Genomic DNA, 19,640 nt, shown 5'->3' with positions numbered 1-19,640 from the left:
TACTCCATGTAACTAGTTGAAAAGCTGCGTTTGAGACGTTCATTACAGGTCTAGATGTTCTACTCCATGTAACTAGTTTACAAGTTGTGTTTGAAACGTTCATTACAGGTCTAGATGTTCTACTCCATGTAACTGGTTTACACGTTGTGTTGGAAACGTTCATTACAGCTCTAGATGTTCTACTCCATGTAACTAGTTGAAAAGCTGCGTTTGAGACGTTCATTACAGGTCTAGATGTTCTACTCCATGTAACTAGTTTACAAGTTGTGTTTGAAACGTTCATTACAGGTCTAGATGTTCTACTCCATGTAACTAGTTTACACGTTGTGTTGGAAACGTTCATTACAGGTCTAGATGTTCTACTCCATGTAACTAGTTTACAAGTTGTGTTTGAAACGTTCATTACAGGTCTAAATGTTCTACTCCATGTAACTAGTTTACAAGTTGTGATTGAAATGTTCATTACAGGTCTAGATGTTCTACTCCAAGTAACTAGTTTACAAGTTGTGTTGGAAACGTTCATTACAGGTTTAGATGTTCTACTCCATGTAACTAGTTTACAAGTTGTGTTTGAAATGCTCATTACAGGTCTAGATGTTCTACTCCATGTAACTAGTTTACAAGTTGTGTTTGAAACGTTCATTACAGGTCTAGATGTTCTACTACATGTAACTAGTTTACACGTTGTGTTGGAAACGTTCATTACAGGTCTAGATGTTCTACTCCATGTAACTAGTTGAAAAGCTGCGTTTGAGACGTTCATTACAGGTCTAGATGTTCTACTCCATGTAACTAGTTTACAAGTTGTGTTTGAAACGTTCATTACAGGTCTAGATGTTCTACTCCATGTAACTGGTTTACACGTTGTGTTGGAAACGTTCATTACAGCTCTAGATGTTCTACTCCATGTAACTAGTTGAAAAGCTGCGTTTGAGACGTTCATTACAGGTCTAGATGTTCTACTCCATGTAACTAGTTTACAAGTTGTGTTTGAAACGTTCATTACAGGTTTAGATGTTCTACTCCATGTAACTAGTTTACAAGTTGTGTTTGAAATGTTCATTACAGGTCTAGATGTTCTACTTCATGTAACTAGTTTACAAGTTGTGTTTGAAATGTTCATTACAGGTCTAGATGTTCTACTCCATGTAACTAGTTTACAAGTTGTGTTTGAAACGTTCATTACAGGTTTAGATGTTCTACTCCATGTAACTAGTTTACAAGTTGTGTTTGAAACGTTCATTACAGGTCTAAATGTTCTACTCCATGTAACTAGTTGAAAAGCTGCGTTTGAGGCGTTCATTACAGGTCTAGATGTTCTACTCCATGTAACTAGTTTACAAGTTGTGTTTGAAACGTTCATTACAGGTCTAGATGTTCTACTCCATGTAACTAGTTTACAAGTTGTGTTTGAAACGTTCATTACAGGTCTAGATGTTCTACTCCATGTAACTAGTTTACAAGTTGTGTTTGAAACGTTCATTACAGGTCTAGATGTTCTACTCCATGTAACTAGTTTACAAGTTGTGTTGGAAACGTTCATTACAGGTCTAGATGTTCTACTCCATGTAACTAGTTTACAAGTTGTGTTGGTTACGTTCATTACAGGTCTAGATGTTCTACTCCACGTGACTAGTTGAAAAGCTGTGTTTGAAACGTTTGTTACAGGTCTAAATGTTCTTTTAAGTTTAACTAATTGAAAAGCCGTGTTTGAAACGTTCGTTACAGGTCCAGAATTTCTACTTCATCCGTTCAGAAAACCGAAGAGGATCCGAACGGCTTTCTCTCCTTCCCAGCTGCTCAAGTTGGAACACGCGTTTGAAAAAAGTCATTACGTAGTGGGAGCTGAGAGGAAACAGTTAGCTCAGAGTCTTGATCTAACAGAAACTCAGGTGAGTTACGAACTATGTCTTACAGAAACTCAGATGAGTTATTAGCTCTGTCTTTCAGTAACTCAGGTGAGTTTCTAGCTCTGTCTTATAGAAACTCAGGTGAGTTGTTAACTCTGTGTTACAGAAATTCAAGTGAGTTACTAGCTCTGTGTCACAGAAACTCAGGTGAGTTACTAACTCTGTCTTACAGAAACTCAGGTGAGCTGCTAACTCTGTATTACAGAAACTCAAGTGAGTTCCAAACTCTGTATTACAGAAACTCAAGTGAGTTTAAAACTCTGTGTTACAGAAACTCAGGTGAGTTACTAGCTGTGTTTCAGGAACTCTAATTTAGTTTCATATAAAACTCAAGTTTATCCCTAGGTATATTTCTTAAAACAACTTAGATGCATAAATAGTTTAAAATTACAAAAATTCATGTGAATCACTAAATTAATTTCGCAAAATACTCAGGTTCATATCCAGTTTAATCTCCTATAACCACTTGTGTGGATGGGAAGTTTAATCTTACAAAACTTCAGATGGATTAGTTATTTAATGTCACTAAACCAAAGAGGCTCACTAGACTAATCACAGGTTTAATTCCACTAAACCATACGTGGATCAGTAGTTTAAATTTTCAGAAACTCCAATGTAAAGGTAATTTAATTTCAGAAAATATCAGTTGACATTCTATCTAAGTCTCACCAGATGAATGACAAGGAGTAGTTCCTTGTATTTTAAAACCTGAGGAATTCAATTAGTTAGTCTCAGAGTAAGATAAGCCTGTTTAAGATAATGGTTGAGTGTCAAACTGCTGTAATTCTACACGACTAACTCTAAATAGATATAGGTGAACGACTAATGAGATGTTTTTCAGAAATCCGAGTAAGCCGGTACTTGAATCTTTGTGTTGATTGATCAACGGTAATTCTGGCAGATCATCTCATTAAAACGCTTAAAGACTGGCGTACTCAAAATCGTTGTGCTTAGCATATAAACTGAAGTTAGGATTTTAAACCAGAGCGACACCAGTTAAGAAAACCCATCGGTTTCAGGAACAGCGATCCGTAATTGAACTACTGACCAAAGGGCAGCAGTTTTCATCAACGCGATGACTTTGTTCGACTTTTTGAATATGCTAATGAAACTGAAACTTTTATAGTGCACCCTCAGCCGAAACAGGAAGTGTGCTCAATGTTTTCACATCTTGCACCCTGAACCTTCCGAACCTCAGTCCTGGTAGTTGACGGTTATTATTAATAAGCCGGTTATTTATAAACGATGCAGCTAACTGAAAGGTTGCTATTTTACTGGCTAACTGAAAGGTTGCTATTTTACTGGCTAACTGAAAGGTTGCTATTTTACTGGCTTCAACACTCTTTTATTTTACGTACACAACACATCTCACTCAAAGTGATCGAGGTCATTCCCCGTTCCGGAGGTCCACACTAATTTTTCCTATTGTCCTACAGAAAATCCGCCAGTTGGAATCCAGTAAACTTGGTTTCTACTCTGCATCCTTCTGTATATGGTTAACGGACCAAACACACATCGCAACTTAGAAAATTATGAATATTACGCTTACCATCATAGACTGCTAATGTTTGGGAGCATTGCTACATAACAATAATTAAATCAAAGCTATATATTATCAGGTTTAACTTGTTAATGTTTGGATGCATTTCTACATAACAATAATTAAATCAGAGCTATATATTATCAGGTTTAACTTGTTAATGTTTGGGTACATTGCTACATTACAATAATTAAATCAGAGCTATATATTATCAGGTTTAACTTGTTAATGTTTGGATGCATTTCTACATAACAATAATTAAATCAGAGCTGTATATTATCAGGTTTAACTTTTTAATGTTTGGGTACATTGCTACATTACAATAATTAAATCAGAGCTATATATTATCAGGTTTAACTTGTTAATGTTTGGATGCATTTCTACATAACAATAATTAAATCAGAGCTGTATATTATCAGGTTTAACTTTTTAATGTTTGGGTACATTGCTACATTACAATAATTAAATCAGAGCTATATATTATCAGGTTTAACTTGTTAATGTTCGGATGCATTGCTACATCACAATAATTAAATCAGAGCTCTATATCATGAAGAATAACTTATCAAGAGGTTTCTGAAGTTATTGTTTCTCTTTTTTTAATATATTTAGGATAAAAAAAAAAGTCAAATCGCTAACGTTCTTAACATTTTATCTATCTTTTTTTTTTAAGGACACAAAAATAGTTCTATCATTCACGAACCATGAGTTGGGTTTGAGTTCCTGAGACACCTAACTCATCACAATTGTTCTATTTTAATGGCGAATCCAAAAAAAGATGTTTATTTAAACCTGATATTATCTGAGACCAATGGTATAAAAGGGTTTAGTTTGTTTGAAATTAAAAACAAAGCTACATAAAGGGCTATCTGTGCCTTGCCCACCACAGGTGTCGAAACCTGGGTTCTAGCAGTGTGAGTCCGCAGACATACCTCTGCGGCACTGGGAAACGGTATAATAGTGGAATTGGAAGTTGGTGCAGTAGAGGTTCAAAGTACCAGTGAACAATAGGAGCACAAACATACCAACGATTTCACAGAAGACAGTTGTTCCCAAAATGAAAGGAAGGTTCTGTCATTTTATTAAACTAATTGCAAGTTGCAGATGGAACTCCTCACTAATGCTTTTATTTTTTGTCATCGTTTTCTTCGGGGGGGATGGGTGGAGGTTTTACTCGTTACTTGTTTAACTGAGATATCAAGTGCTGCCACTTGACTCTGAAATCAGATTATGTTCGAGGCATAAATAATATATTGTAATGAACTTTACGTAAATATTAATATTAATAGATTTACTTACTGATTGTAAGCATTATTTTAAATTACAAGTTGTTGTTTTGTTGTTTTGAATTATGCACAATGGGCTATCTGTGCTCTGCCCATCACGGGTATCGAAACCCGGTTTTTAGCGTTGTAGGCCTGCAGATATACTGCTGAGCCACTGGCGGGCAAGTTACAAGTTACATATTTTAAAGTAAAGAAGAAAAGGATATTTCAATCCTTTAAGGGTCCGGCATGGCCAGGTGGTTAAGGCACTCAAGTGGTAATCGAAGTGTCGCAGGATCAAATCACCGTCACACCAAACATGTTCGCCCTTTCAGCTCTGGGAGCATTATAATATTACGGTCAATCCCACTATTCGTTGGTAAAAGAGCAGCCCAAGAATTGACGGTGGATGGTAATGGCTAGTTGCCTTCTCTCTAGTCTTACACTGTTAAATTAGGGACGACTAGCGCAGATAGCCCTTTGCGCGAAATTAAAAAAAAACAAAACCGAAATGGGAGTCTTCGAACCTCTTGCGACCTTTTCCGCACGAGTGTTAGACGTTTAACACAGAGGCCTCGGTCTTGTCGTTTAGCGTTTGCACAAGAGTTGTCAGCTCATAACATTCTATAATTTTGAGTTTATCGACTAGAGGGAGGACAACTGGTCAACATTATCCACCGCCAACTGTTGTCTGATCGAATAGTGAGAGTCAAGTCTTGTGGTGAAACCACCGCCCCAAAATGTGGATAGCATTTATTTTACAACAAGATTTGAACCGTAAATTCTCGAACTCACAGTGCAGACACGCTAGCCACTGATCTACGTCTGGAATTTGTATCGGTGTGATATGAATTACATGGTAACATGAGATCATTTTCTACAAACACAAAGTATTAGATCATAACATGAAAGAGCTAAGTCAGTATAAAATTTGGTAAAGTTAAGTGAAATAAAGGTGTAACACGATTTGGATCACATTTATACATAAAAGTAACGCGATTTGGATTACATGTATACTTAATAATTTAACACGATTTGGATCATATGTATACACAATAATTTAACACGATTTGGACCACATATATACATAATGATTTAACACGATTTGAATTACATATATACATAATGATTTAACACGATTTTGATCATATATATATATATAATGATTTAACACGATTTGAATCATATGTATATATAATGATTTAACACGATTTGGATCATATGTATACATAAATGTACGAACTCTGCACAAACAAACAGTGTTTCTGGTATACATCAAACAAAAACTGCCCAAGCTTGAGCGGATCCCAACTTTAAAGAAGTTATGATTATATTGTGAACGGCCATTAAAGTGTTCCCTTTACGGGCAGTGCTCGTAGTAATAAACAATTTTAGACATCGAGTTCGTGGGGTAGCTAAAGTTCCAGAATAACCATAATACGTAATTAGCTGTTCAATCCCGGCAAAATACGCGCCCAGTTCATCTTTCCAAATCCAGTTTTGAAGAACATTCCACAAATATAGTACAGTTCATGACCACTAATACATACCTTAATCACAAGACGTAAGCCTAAAGAGAACGCCATGCGTTGTGAAGTCTCGAGACAGGTGACTATAGGTGTCACGTTCTCGTGCCTCGTGCTTGCTGGGGCAGTTTCTGTCTACTAAGCACCGAAACGTGAAACCTTACTGCAGTTATTGCATAGAAGATGAATTTTTCATAACTCGATTTAGCTAGAAAAATGTACTTAGAGTTATAAAGAAAGCCATGTTTAAAAAAATATAAAACTTTTATAATGCTTTTTTGTAACGTTAATAGTTTTGTTTAAAACAGTTAAAAAGTTTTATGTCATATAATTAATACTTGAAATCTTCGGTACTTGGAAGAGCTCTGTAATTACAGATTGAGGAATAAAGGAAGACAAAGGCGACCACAGGTTTCACATATTTTTCATTTATTACGATGACAGTTTTGCCGGTAAGGATATCTATCATCGGGTACAGAACATTCGCGTTGTTGTTGTTTTTTTAAATCACTGGGTGAAACGCCCTCTGTTTAACGATTCTGATGTTGAGACGCTGTTACAGAAATCGACTTCTCTTGTTGTTGTGAGGTAACACGTCAACATCATTTTTGCACTTCACGTTGTTGCCGAGTGCTTACGATAATCGAAGTCATTAATTAAGTTTATTGTTGTGTTAACACTTATCGTACTCTCTCAATAATCAAAATAATTTATCCTGTTTAATGTTCTTTTAGGACACTCTCAGAAAGGACATTGCTTGGTATTGTTAAAGTGCATCTACAATAATCGATGTTACTGATTCCGTTTGGAATTATCACGACTCACACAAAGCAACATTATTGTCTGACTATGACAGTAACTAATGAGTTAATCCCTTGTGACTTTCATATTTTACGGAGTTTCTTTCGAAGTCGGTTGAAGTGTTGAGGTTCAACACGTTGATATTTCTTCTTGTGGTGTTTTCTTGTCAACGTTTCACTATTGCGTTTGAGCAACCTAGTTTTGGTGTCACAAAAATAGAGAAACTGTTTGGAGTGTTACGTTATGTCCTCGATTTGGGGGTGCACGGGCCTATAAGGTGATTTCTTCTCTTCAAGTTTTGTTTTACCCCAGGGTAAGGTTGAGATCTAATGTCGTCGTCCACGAGGTGTAAAGTGATCGGTCTTGCACGATGGACGAAAGACAGTTCACGCCTCAGTCCTAGCGATGCGGGTGGGCTCTTCTTAACTTATCTGCTGCTGTTGCTCACTATCTTGGTCAGGAGATGGACAACTAAGCAGATTACGGAGGAAGTATTTTGCTCAAGCAGCCAGATCCCTAACCCTTGTTGGCGAGGAATTCGTTAGGGGTTTCTTTTGTCTCCTAAGAAAACAACGCTTCATGCTGTTATTAACGCTCAAGGCTTTCAAATCAGTCACTTGTGTCAGTATTTAGAATGGCACGAGCGAAATTATGCAACTACTTACTACGTACGTAAACTAGGGTCACTTCATGTTCGTGTGACATCATATAGTGTCACAAATTTAGGATAATCATATTCTATAAGGAAAGAGCGCCTCCCATTGGCTCAAATGTAAGTCTGTAGGCTTACGATACTAAAAAGCGAGTTTCGATACCCGTTATGGGAACGACACGGATAGTTCGTAGTGTACCAACAACCGTCTGAATAATTGAAAGAGCTAACTCGTAATTTATGTTATAGATGTTGTACCTAGTGTTGTCAAGTTAACCCGATGAAACGTTGTAACTGTAAATATTATAGTCTGTGTAAACGGTAATAAATGGGTATTTCAGTTGTACTTAAAACACACATCCTTTAATTAACTAACAACTGATTTTGTTTATTGTATGTCATTAAAATATGGACAGGTGTAGCTATACTCTTGAGTCGTAACCTCAAACATGTTTGCTTTTTTTATATTTTAATATTTCAGCAAATGACTAGCTTTCATTTATGAGTGTCAAAATGTATAGTGTCTTTTGTCATCATGATGCACTTAGGGTCCATTCCAACTTTTATGTTCTTTTTTTTTCTTTGTATAAAACGTTCTCCGGTGGAACATCAGTAAGCATACGGATTTACAACGCTAAAATCAGAGCTTCGATTCCCCTCGGAGAACACAGCAGATAGTCCGATGTGGCTTTGTTGTAAGAAAACACACCCACAAACTTTTATAAAACATCGTAAGAAACACACAAAACACTTTTAATTTCACTATTAGTTATTGTTTTATTCAAAATCGGATTTCTTTAAACTCTGGGAGTTCTGCATGGCCTAGAGACTAATGTGTCGGATTGCAGATTGGGAAGTCAAGGTTTGAGCTGTCAAAGGTTGTTGAACACTCTTTCTCAGCTGTGAAAAGGGGGTACAGGAAGCACTTAAGCTTCCCCTAGTCAACAAATGTAAGTAAAGCTGATTGGTTACGCCAGAACTTTTATACCTATGAAACAAAAGCAAATACAGTGATTTACAACAAATACGTATTAAAGCCTATTTATAGGCTTTAAACTACACACTGTGTGTTATTATTACAGTTTTAAAAATCATTAAGCGAAAAAAAACATTTTATAGCATAAAATTACATATGGACTATCTCTGCTTTGCCCATCGCCAGTATCGAAACCCAATTTTTAGCGCGGTAAGACTAGTGAAAGCGGGGGCTCTTTTACAGTCTGGAAGTAAACTTTTATTAACCTATTCTCACACGTAAAGTTAATAATTTACCATGTTCGTTTAATTTCAAAACGTTATATTATTTTTTACACCTTTTTTATCAATGTATTCTGTCATTCCACTTTTTACCTTATATTTCTTACCCTGATCTCAACAGGTGAAAGTTTGGTTTCAAAACAGAAGAACAAAATATAAGCGGCAAAAGCAGGAAGAAGAAGAGACTGGTAAACACCAACAAGAACAGTCATCTTCTCGTAGCTCTGAGCCACCCGATGACTTAACGGCTGCAGACTCCAGGTCCATAAAGTTACGACAGTCTCCAACCTTGGACTCTGACCACTTTTTTGATCCAGATATTCCACCACCTTCTTCGCCATCTAGATGACTTTGTCGTGTACTGACAGCAACGTGCTGGAGGTGTTTTCAATAGGTGTATTATAAACGTCCCTTTGTAATACAGGAAACTCCAGAATATCCAGTTTTTTCTCCAATGGAAAAACATTTCACCTACCAAAATAAACTTTAATGACTACTTAACGTATGGACGTTACTTACAATCTTTATGAACTTTATTACTATTGAGTCACCATTATACACCAATAGAAAAATCCAATATGACGGATGACTAGTTTCCGGTCTGTATATATATATGTGTGTATGTGTACAAAACGCGCCCCACAGACTTCTCTTGATGTTTTGTGCAAAACTAAGAGATACGCGAGTGTGTATTAAATGTCCTATCAGTAAGTACGTTAATGTTTACGGACTTATTGTTTTGGAGTTTATTTACAGAATGTCTATTATTTTCGGTTATCGAAGTCCGAAACAAAGCTCTGTTATTATCCAAATTATTCATAACTTTTTACTGTTTATTTTATTTTACGATAGGTTTAAATAAGCTGTGTAGAGCTGGCTGTTATCACTTTACTTGCTAGCTTTCTTTGTGTGTGTGCAACACATCCGCCATTTACAGACAAGTCTCGTTTTGTGTAAACCCATTATTGTGCAATGAAACAAAATATAACAAGATTTTGTTCTGGAGACTGTGAAAAAAAATGAATAAAAAAGAAACATGGTAACAATAAATGCGTTTTATTCATTTGAATTCACAACGTAAGTTTTGAAAACTCACGGTAAACTAAACAATATCATGATAACAGGAGTATGGTATCAGAGAAACTAGTTACGTTTCTTTCCCATCCTCTCTAGTCTTCTGACAGTTTGTTCCATTTACTAGATGCTACGCACAATATTGTGTTATTTTATTATTACTTTGTTAAAGGTATTTCTTTACATATTACTTTGCTCCGAATGATTTACAAATCCAGGACATTATTTGTTTTAGATAGAGACACTTGGGTTCATGAATCAACCAACGAACATTCACCACGTAGGTAGCGAATCAAGATGTTGTCAATCAATAATTTTGCTCCAATGCTTTTTTTGATGCTCTCCCATGGCACCCCTTCCATCTATTACTTTATCTTTTCTCTGTGATCTTACGTTTATAATCATAGTTTTTTTTTTCCCGCTGATGATGAGTCTCCTTGAAAAACAAAGACTTTGCGTAGTTGCAGTTTGCCTGTTAAATCTTTTACTCGAGATGACTGGTCAGTTGTCATACTTTTGCCAATCACCGTGACCTTTCAATCGTACGTCGTTTACCTGTCTTCTTCCTCCAGTGTTCGGTATCGTTTTTAACTGTTTTTTCTTCAACTAATCCTCATGTTGGTCTTTAGTTTCTATTTGTGCATATCTTTGTATCTTTAGTTTCTATTTGTGCATATCTTTGTATCTTCTCGTAATATTACATTACTTACATCCACACAGTTCATCACATTACATCATTCACATCCACATAATGTTCCTAACGTTACATCACTTACACATCCACACAGTACGATAGATTACGCTGCTTACATATCTATTTAGTTCGCCACGCCACATCACTTATACATCCACGTGGAGTGATTCAGAGCACAATAAAACACCAAAGTAGAGAAGATAGATTTTGAAATTTAAAACATGATTTTAAGATCCACGAAAGAATATACTTAGAAGATCAAGCCTTTCATAGCCCATATTTCCCTTTACCTTTAAGACAGTCTTAGATTTGTCGGAAATATAAAGAGTTGGTAAATTAGGCTTTAGATGTATATTATCACGGCAGTCGTAAAGTTGTACATTAAAAAATAGCAACAAACTTTCTTTCCTAACAAATCTTTTGTTTCTTATTTCAACAATATATCCTTTCCTGATATACCTGCCATTTCTCATTCCGACGATACTCATTTTCTAATACACCTGGCCCGGCATGGCCAGGTCGTTAGGACGCTCGACTCGTAACCTGAGGGTCACGGGTTCGAATCCCCGTTACAGCAAACGTGCTCGCTCTTTCAGCCGTAGGGGCGTCATAATGTTACAGTCAATCCCACTATCCGTCGATAAAAGAGTAGTCCAACAGTTGGTGGTTGGTGGCGATGATTAGTTGCCTTCCCTCTAGTCTTGTGTGTTTGTGTTTTTCGTATAGCAAAGCCACAAAGGGCTATTTGCTCAGCCCACCGAGGGGAATCGAACCCCTGATTTTAGCGTTGTAAATCCGGAGACATACCGCTGTACTAGCGGGGGGCCCCTCTAGTCTTACACTGCTAAATTAGGGACGGCGAGCACAGATAGCCTTCATATAGCTTTGCGCGAAATTCAAAAACAAACGTTTTTGCATTTTATTAATGATAGAACTTAAATACCTATTTAAAATTGGTTTGAATAAATCTAATACTGAATAAATCATTAGATCTGAGCAATACATAAAACTGAAATAACATTAAATAAGATATTCGGGATATATGTAAGTTGAGATAAACAACTAGCATAAGCTGCGCATTCACCTTCACAACGTAATTAAAGAACTAACGTAGTGATTGACTTTTATGGCTAAACTATATATGGGATTGTACGTGCTCTGTTTATCGTGAGGGACTCTAACGTGAGATTTTAGGGTTGTAATTCACGAAACGTATCCCCGACCCACCGTGGGGGAGAGAGGGGACTAATTAATGTAAATATGATGATGTAATGACTTTATGTTTAGGCCTAACAATGCAGTAAGTGTAATTATAATATACACCGTGTATATAATTTCTTAATTACTGACATTCAGAAAAAGAAAAGAATGTTAGAAAAGTTTTTATCTTGTTTCAGAACGTTCCAGAATAAAAGAAAATCTTCTTCTCAAATAAGCTCGAATGCTCTTATTGTTTTGCTCGTGGTGTCACGTAAACAATGCTACAAAGCCATTACAAACAGACTACAAGTTAGTGTATCCTGCCACCCCCTACCCCTCCCGACTTCAGCTTTCTTTTGTTCTGCTTCCTTCTCGGTCTCGTGAGGCACAAACCCAGAATTGAGTCTTTCTAATGGGCTCGATAATAACTAGAAAGAAAGATAATACCGTATCCTCCAATTAAAGTTTGCGGTGCCTTAAGATCTTAAATCATTACAATCGATTGAGAGATACTTAGCCTTGTTATTGACCATGTTGTAAAGGAACTTTAATGTTGTTAAACGACATTTTTAAAGGTCGTGTACCGATTTCGCGGCAAAATATTTTCACAAAGTAATGTTAATCACTGGAGTAAAGTGGCTTCTTCGAAATTCTAAAGACGAGATTCGAAAGAACAGGATAACCTTTGTGAGGTCGAGAGGTAAGGTCAACATGCAGAGGTTCAAACTGCTATTGGACAGAAATAACGTGCATGCTTTGTTCTCATTGGATAACAAGTCAAGCCTCAAAATAAACCAACGAAAATTTGTTTCTTTGCTTTATGCCATAACCTGTTGAGCCGTCCGCTGTGTTCATCACGGAGAATCGAACCCTGGATTTTAACGTTGTAAGTACCTAATCATACCCCTGTTCTCTCACCGGGGGACGAACTGATATAAAAGTTACGAACGTTTGTCACTAAGAAGAATGTGACGTCATTTTCTAAGTGTTTGTGGTCACCCGTCACAGCTGACGTATTCATCTAGAAAACAGAACATCACAAAAGAACTTTTGTTTTTCCTTTAAAAACTGACGATAATTTCTTAGACCCAGATTTCGTCTGTCTAAAAGTTTGGCCTAAGATAAGTCAACCTCTTTTAGCGAGTTAAGTGTTAAATTTTCAATTGCAAGAGCTATTTGTTTGTTATTGAAAGTAAAGCTGCACAATGGATTGCGCGTGCCGTGACCAATGCAGGGATCAAGCTTCAGATTTCGGCGGTATAAAACTGTCGAGGCGAAGAAGTTGGTACAAAGTGAATGAGGAGAGGTTAACATATGTAGACACATAGAAAAATGTTTCAAATAATAAGAATAATGAAAAGCAAAACGCAGATCGTTCGAAAACTTCCATTTGAACATAAGATGGGGCATTAACATCTACAAGGCCTTGCATGACCAGGTGGGTAAGGCACTCGACTCGTAATCCGAGGGTCGAGGGTTCGGATCCCCGTCACACCAAACACGTTCTCCTTTTCAGTCGTGGGGGCGTTATAATGTAACGGTTAATACCATTATTCGTTGGTAAAATAGTAGTCCAAAAGTTGGCGGTGGGTGGTGATGATTAGCTGCCTTCCCTCTAGTCTTACACTGCTAAATTAAGGACGACTAGTGCAGATAGCCCTCGTGTAGCTTTGCGCGAAATTCAAAATAAACAACATCTACACATTTTTAGCAGAGTTTTTTCCCACCATTGTCTTAATATTAATGTTATAGCACGCCCCAGTGTCCTTTCCATATCATATCTTACATTATGCTCACACTTTTATATGTTACTGTGACTTCATGCCGTGCTTTCTCAAAACCCTCTGTTCACGTGTCCTATTTTACATCAGACGTGTTACTACACATCAACTTCGTACGATAGCAACACGAACATACAGTTTAGTTTCCTTTTGGAGACAGTGTAATAAAAGCTGGTTTCCGGATGCATATGGTCGGTATTCAATAAACATATCTTCCTAAACGAGCACGCTGAGTTATTCATACCAAATGCTAGTGTTAAAGAGGACTGAAAGAAGATAATTTGCGATTTTCATGGCTTCAAGAAAATGGCTCACCTGAACCTCCTGCAAGGCAGTTTATCTCTCATTGCCATTTCAGCGACTCCTGGTGGAAGAAGATGCTATTAGATCGCAGGGAAGAAGTGTTTATTAGACTGTCTAGATTAGTTGATTGGAAGCGTAGGCGATCTGCTATTTACACGTCTGCAGGTGTGCGCGTGGACCGCTTGGTGCGAGCTGCCCGTGTTTCAACTCGCGCAAGAGTTCAGTGAAAACGTAAAAACTGGCCAAAGGAGGGTTTGTTAAGCATAATGTGCATACCGCAATAAGTGACGCGGGCGAACGTGCTGCACGTAGCGTTGTTAAGCAAATATGGATGTACTTCCATCGTCAATTCATTAGTCGAGGCAGGGAGAAGTCCATTTTTCACCCTTCTGTCCAATATGCGTTGACGTAGTGAATGACCCCAGACTAAAATTAGGGTTAGCGTCTCCTCTCTTAAGGCGTTTTGTTAAATGGAGTTACTGCTGTAAAAAAAGAAAAAAAAAGAAAATCAATGAGAGGTTTGATAAATGTTGTTATAGGAGGTGGCTCTCGTGGTTCTAGTCACGTGACTGTTATAACCAATTAATGCGAAAATTCTCGACCACATTAACACCATTTGTGTTACTTAAAACTAGCAGGCGCGAAAAACCTACCCAACTTTAGAAAACAAAAAAACGTTGGGACCGAGAAACAGAATGGAGGCGTCAGACTACGTAACTGTAACCCAATAATACGATCTGAAATAGCTTTTTCTTCTGATCGAAAAAGTATAAATGAAGTCCGCAAAATATCTTGACAGGAACATAAACATAGAAAGAAAGAAACCTGTGGTGTTTGTAGATGCTGTTTTCCTTTGAATTCGTGCTAGAATAAAGTAAATCATATTAACGGGAAGTGAAGAAACATTGCTGAAAGAAGAGTAAGGACAAGTGACCTGAGAGGTCAATACAAATTTAGATTATAGAAGGACAAGTGACCTGAGAGGTCAATACAAATTTAGATTATAGAAGGACAAGTGACCTGAGAGGTCATTACAAAATTAGATTACAATAAAGCAAGATTATGGAGAATTGTGGGAACGCTGAAAACTCATTACTGTTATATACAGCTGTACATTTCTTCATACTTCACGGATTTCAAATCTGAAAGAAACGATTCTGAATAGCAGAACCAATTAATTTATTTCTACCAATAAACGCCTTCTGGGATATAATATTTCAAACTTTGAAGCGGCGTCTCAAGGGGATCGGTTTTTCGTGAACTGGGGTCTTAAAGAAGGATTCTTACAGACAAAACCTGAAATTACTAACTCCTATACAGACATTTCTTAAATAGTATTTGCCAAACTTCACTTTAATTTTAAAGCGATAAAAGAGCTGAGTGCATCGGGGTTGTTAAAATTACGCTTCAGGTATAAAATAATGAGGAGATATACGAAAAACATAATAATAAAAGGAAAGGAGAAATCCTTTCTGTTAAACGGCTTTCTAATTTTTGCTTTCGTAGCTTTCGACCATAATACGAATATTGGTTAAAAAATAGATAAAAAATTAAGTTTCATTACATAAAGAAATCCTGATCGTAGCCACCTAGCAGGAGGTAATGTTACAATTAGCAACAGTCCTTGTACGCACAGTTAGAATGAATATAAAGAGTCCTTACTAAGAATGAAAGTTCTCTTGTCCTAGTTGTTTATTGTTGAATATTCATTATACATATATATGTTACGTTTATAAGATCCTTCACAAGGACTTGAACTGGTCTTTGTTATCAGGATGTATTGGCTCACTCGAAGCTCGTACTTACATATATTTAATTACATTTTATCAATTTTAGTTGTTTAATTCGCAAAAGAGAAACAACCAAAAAACGACAAACAAACAAAAAAGACATTTGCAAATACATATGTTTGTCTAACATTAAAAACAAAACTCTTTAACTGAAAACAACAGTTTTTGATCATATCATATTCATATGAACACAAAATCAATGTGGCTTTCAGCTGCTGTTTTAAGACTGACCAAAAGGTAAGATAGTTTTTAACTGAGATGTATATATTTTTCAGACTTTCTTGGGATCCATTTACGTGTTCCAGGAACATCCTTTTTATTACAAACGTCACAGGAATTTCCTATAATGTTTAAAAATGGGCCAGGGATCTCCAGAAAACTAGAAACTCCATTTGCGTGTGATTTGTTTGGTTTCTTTTGAATTTCGTGCAAAGCTACACGAGGGCTTTCTCCGCTAGTCCGCCCTAATTTAGCAGTGTAAAACTAGAGGGAAGGCAGCTAGTCATTATCACCGACCGCCAAATCTTGGGCTACTCTTTTACCAACGAATAACGGGATTGACCGTCACATTATAATGCCCCCACGGCTGAAAGGGCGAGCATGTTTGGCGTGACGGGGATTCGAACCCGTGATCCTCAGGTTACGAGTCGAGCATCCTAACCACCTGATTAATATGTGGGTCTATCATTGTGAATTTACGGTAAAATGTTCTCCTATTACGGAACAACAAGAGATCAGACAATTCTGCCTTCTCCCTACCATTGGACACAGTGGGATGTCTGCGGACTTACAACGCGAGAATCCAGTTTTCGATACCCGTGACGGGCAGAGAGCACAGACAGCCCATTGTTGTAGCTTTGTACTTAACTGCAAACAATAAATCCTTGATGTTTTCAAAAGATGCGCGGGTTTCTATACAGTGGATAGAGAAAAACCGTGTGTCTGTCTGTCTTCTGCTATTGTCCGATAAGTACAATAAAAAGGAGAAACGTGAACAACTATCTAATGTGTGGGTGGTTATGAGGTGGAGTCTGTTAAACAAACACAATTACCGAAGGGAGGACTGTGTATGACCTCACGTGATTAATCCTGTTCATGGTTACAGCACATCGAGTACCACCTTCTTGTGTCTGATGGGGGGAAGGGGGTATATAATTCAGCGCTGAAGCCGTGGGGGTTGAGAATAATGATAAGATTTCCTGAAATGAGGAACACCGTTTCCATTTCTCAACGTGTCTTCAGAGGTAACGCCCCCTCACTGTTTCCTTTATTACTACGTCACTGCCTTAAGAGATCTGTATCAAATTTACTTTCACTACCTTAGGAACAGTTTCGAGAAAAGGGCCACGCTACAAAGTTACCCCTGATCCGTGGGGTTGTTTAGAGAAACTCGAGTAACCCAACAAGATGAAAATAATAATTATTACTTCGTTCCATCCATTTCCCCCAACCTTTCGTCTGTAATGTATTTCTTTCAAAGTTTTAAAATTTTACAAGTTACTGGAATAATGTAAAATTATGAAAGATACTGGTTCTTGCCACGATATTTTTGTTACCCATAATCCCTCAAATAATCTGGTTCAATCTTCATACGTGTTGCGTATTATCATTTTCTTTTCAGAATTAATAAAACAGAACTACGGCAATGTTCCCTCAAGTCAACCTGGCATGGCCAGGTGGTTAAGGCTCTCGACTCGTAAGCCGAGGGTCGCGAGTTCGAATCCCGGTCGCACCAAACATGCTCGTCCTTTCAGCCGTGGTGGCGTTATAATGTGACGGTCAATTCCACTATTTGTTGGTAAAAAAGTAGCCCAAGAGTTGGCGCTGGGTGGTGATGACTAGCTGCATTCCCTGTAGTCTTACACTGCTAAATTAGGGACGGCTAACGCAGATAGTCCTCGTGTAGCTTTGCACAAAATTCAAGAAAATAAATCAGATATTGTATTTTGAAGTCCTCTTATTATCTGATCCTTACAGATCTTTAAGACGTAAATCCCTATAATAATGACAACGACGGCGACCTAGAACATATACATGAGACGTATTTCCTTACGTAAATAACGGTCTGTCGATGTAAATCTTTAAAAACACAAGTATGAGATACTACAAGTCATGTACACAAGTCTGAGATACTACAAGTCATGTACACAAGTCTGAGATACTACAAGTCATGTCTGTCGTTTGAATAACTGTTAAATCAAGATTATGTCCCATTCGTTACCGGAATGTGTCTTACCATTGTCAAATCGTATTCTTATTGCTCGAAAACGTTTCATTTTTATTTGTTTCTTTTGGAATTGGCGCTAAGCTACACCAGGGCTATCTGTTTTATGTTTTATACGACGGGATTTGAACCCTCGACCCAAAGATTGCGAATCAAGGGCCGTAAATAACCTGGCCACACCGGGCAAGTCACGAAATTATAATTTGTTTTCACCAATTGTCAATAAAAAATGCCTTCTGTTGCTGGTATGTTACTAAAGAGAATTCATAGAAAGCTAACACAAATCGTGTTACTTCATCTCTACTAATAATATCTCGTCTTAGGTGTTTGATTTTATGTTTGAAAAAATCTAAGCCCATATACGAATCAGTTTATATGTATTGTAGAATAAAAAACAACTAACCTTTTCTGCATCGTTTAGTTTTACCATTCCATAATTAATAAGTTAACTGTTACTTCTAATTAATGTATTGTACATCTGTGAAGCCCTTTACTGAAAACTGAGTGAACAATAATTATATATACATACATATATTAAAGGTTTCATTTCTTTTTTCACCAGAATTAAAGTTCAAAAGGGACTCTGTGACGTATATACAAACTGTATTACTGACCATTTCATCCACTGTATAACACTGAATAATGAATTCGATGAAATGTCCTAACATAGTTCACCTGTCTAAAGTAATTTGGGTTACTACTGGTAAAGTAAAACGGATCACGAGTAATAGTTCTAACAAAAAATAATAAATATTTACACCACACCCTACGAACAACACTGTGTTTATCACTTTCGATTATATTTGAAGTTGTGATGCCCTCGGTCTCAAAAGTCTCTCAGGTAGTTTGCTATCTATTTAGCAGACGCTCAAATTTCTTTTACTTATAAATTATTTTCGTCTGCTTTATCGTGCATGGATATATACTTCTCGTCCCCATGACTACATAAAGCTTTCAAACACACGTTTGTGTATTTATGTCAGGGTTTTAAAGTTAACAACAACTTGTTCACAATTTATGAGAGGTCAAGTTCAAGGTCAAAGCCTAAAGTTTTTGTAGTCAGAAGGTCGAAATTAATTACAGGTCACTGACGTTTAACATACATGCGCATAAGATGTCAGTGTTCAGTAGATACGTGTACATTTCCAGCGGCATCATGTCTCGAACCTTAGACCATTCAATCTACAACCACTAGGTCACATCGGTTTAATACACGACAGAACAACATAAAAGAAAACCTAATCTATAGCTGTTTTCTATGGTGGGTGAATTCAGTTCCATCAGAAACGTGTTACCTAGAGCAAATGGTATGAAATAATACAGGGAACGTATTCCTAATATCCTGATGAAGTCAGTAATTATAACCTTTCAAAATAATCTGTTTAAGGCAGTCACTGCTGTCTATGTATTACGGGGTCTTCAGATTTATAATCGTGTATTTATTAATTGTTTACTTTGAATTTGTACGTATGGCACTTTAGGGTTCCAATCAGTGAAACTTGGAGTAATTCTTTGTTTGATTATTATCGTACTTTGGTCTCTATCCAAGAGCTTCATAAGCTGGACACAGGTAAATTTTACGTTCTTGTGCATGCGCAAAACTATCAATTATGATATTTATAA

At 37.0% G+C, this 19,640-nt stretch overlaps 1 protein-coding gene and 1 long non-coding RNA gene across 2 annotated transcripts in view; one reads left to right on the top strand and one right to left on the bottom strand.

Moving 5' to 3' along the window:
• The window catches only part of LOC143257397 (uncharacterized), a 31,644-nt gene extending 22,247 nt beyond the window's left edge, over nucleotides 1–9,397 (top strand). The window contains exons 2-3 of the mRNA XM_076515988.1: nucleotides 1,729–1,892; nucleotides 9,073–9,397. Coding sequence (XP_076372103.1) covers nucleotides 1,729–1,892; nucleotides 9,073–9,300 — 392 coding nt within the window. The 3' untranslated portion in view covers nucleotides 9,301–9,397. The remainder of the gene's footprint in view (nucleotides 1–1,728; nucleotides 1,893–9,072) is intronic.
• Nucleotides 8,452–19,640, bottom strand: part of LOC143257399 (uncharacterized) — a 62,761-nt gene continuing 51,572 nt past the window's right edge. Inside the window, exon 2 of the long non-coding RNA XR_013031836.1 lies at nucleotides 8,452–8,682. This is a non-coding gene — a long non-coding RNA (uncharacterized LOC143257399). The remainder of the gene's footprint in view (nucleotides 8,683–19,640) is intronic.

The sequence above is a fragment of the Tachypleus tridentatus genome, chromosome 7, assembly GCF_004210375.1.
Source record: "Tachypleus tridentatus isolate NWPU-2018 chromosome 7, ASM421037v1, whole genome shotgun sequence".
NCBI lineage: Eukaryota > Metazoa > Arthropoda > Merostomata > Xiphosura > Limulidae > Tachypleus > Tachypleus tridentatus.
This window is presented reverse-complemented; position numbering and strand designations above follow the sequence as displayed.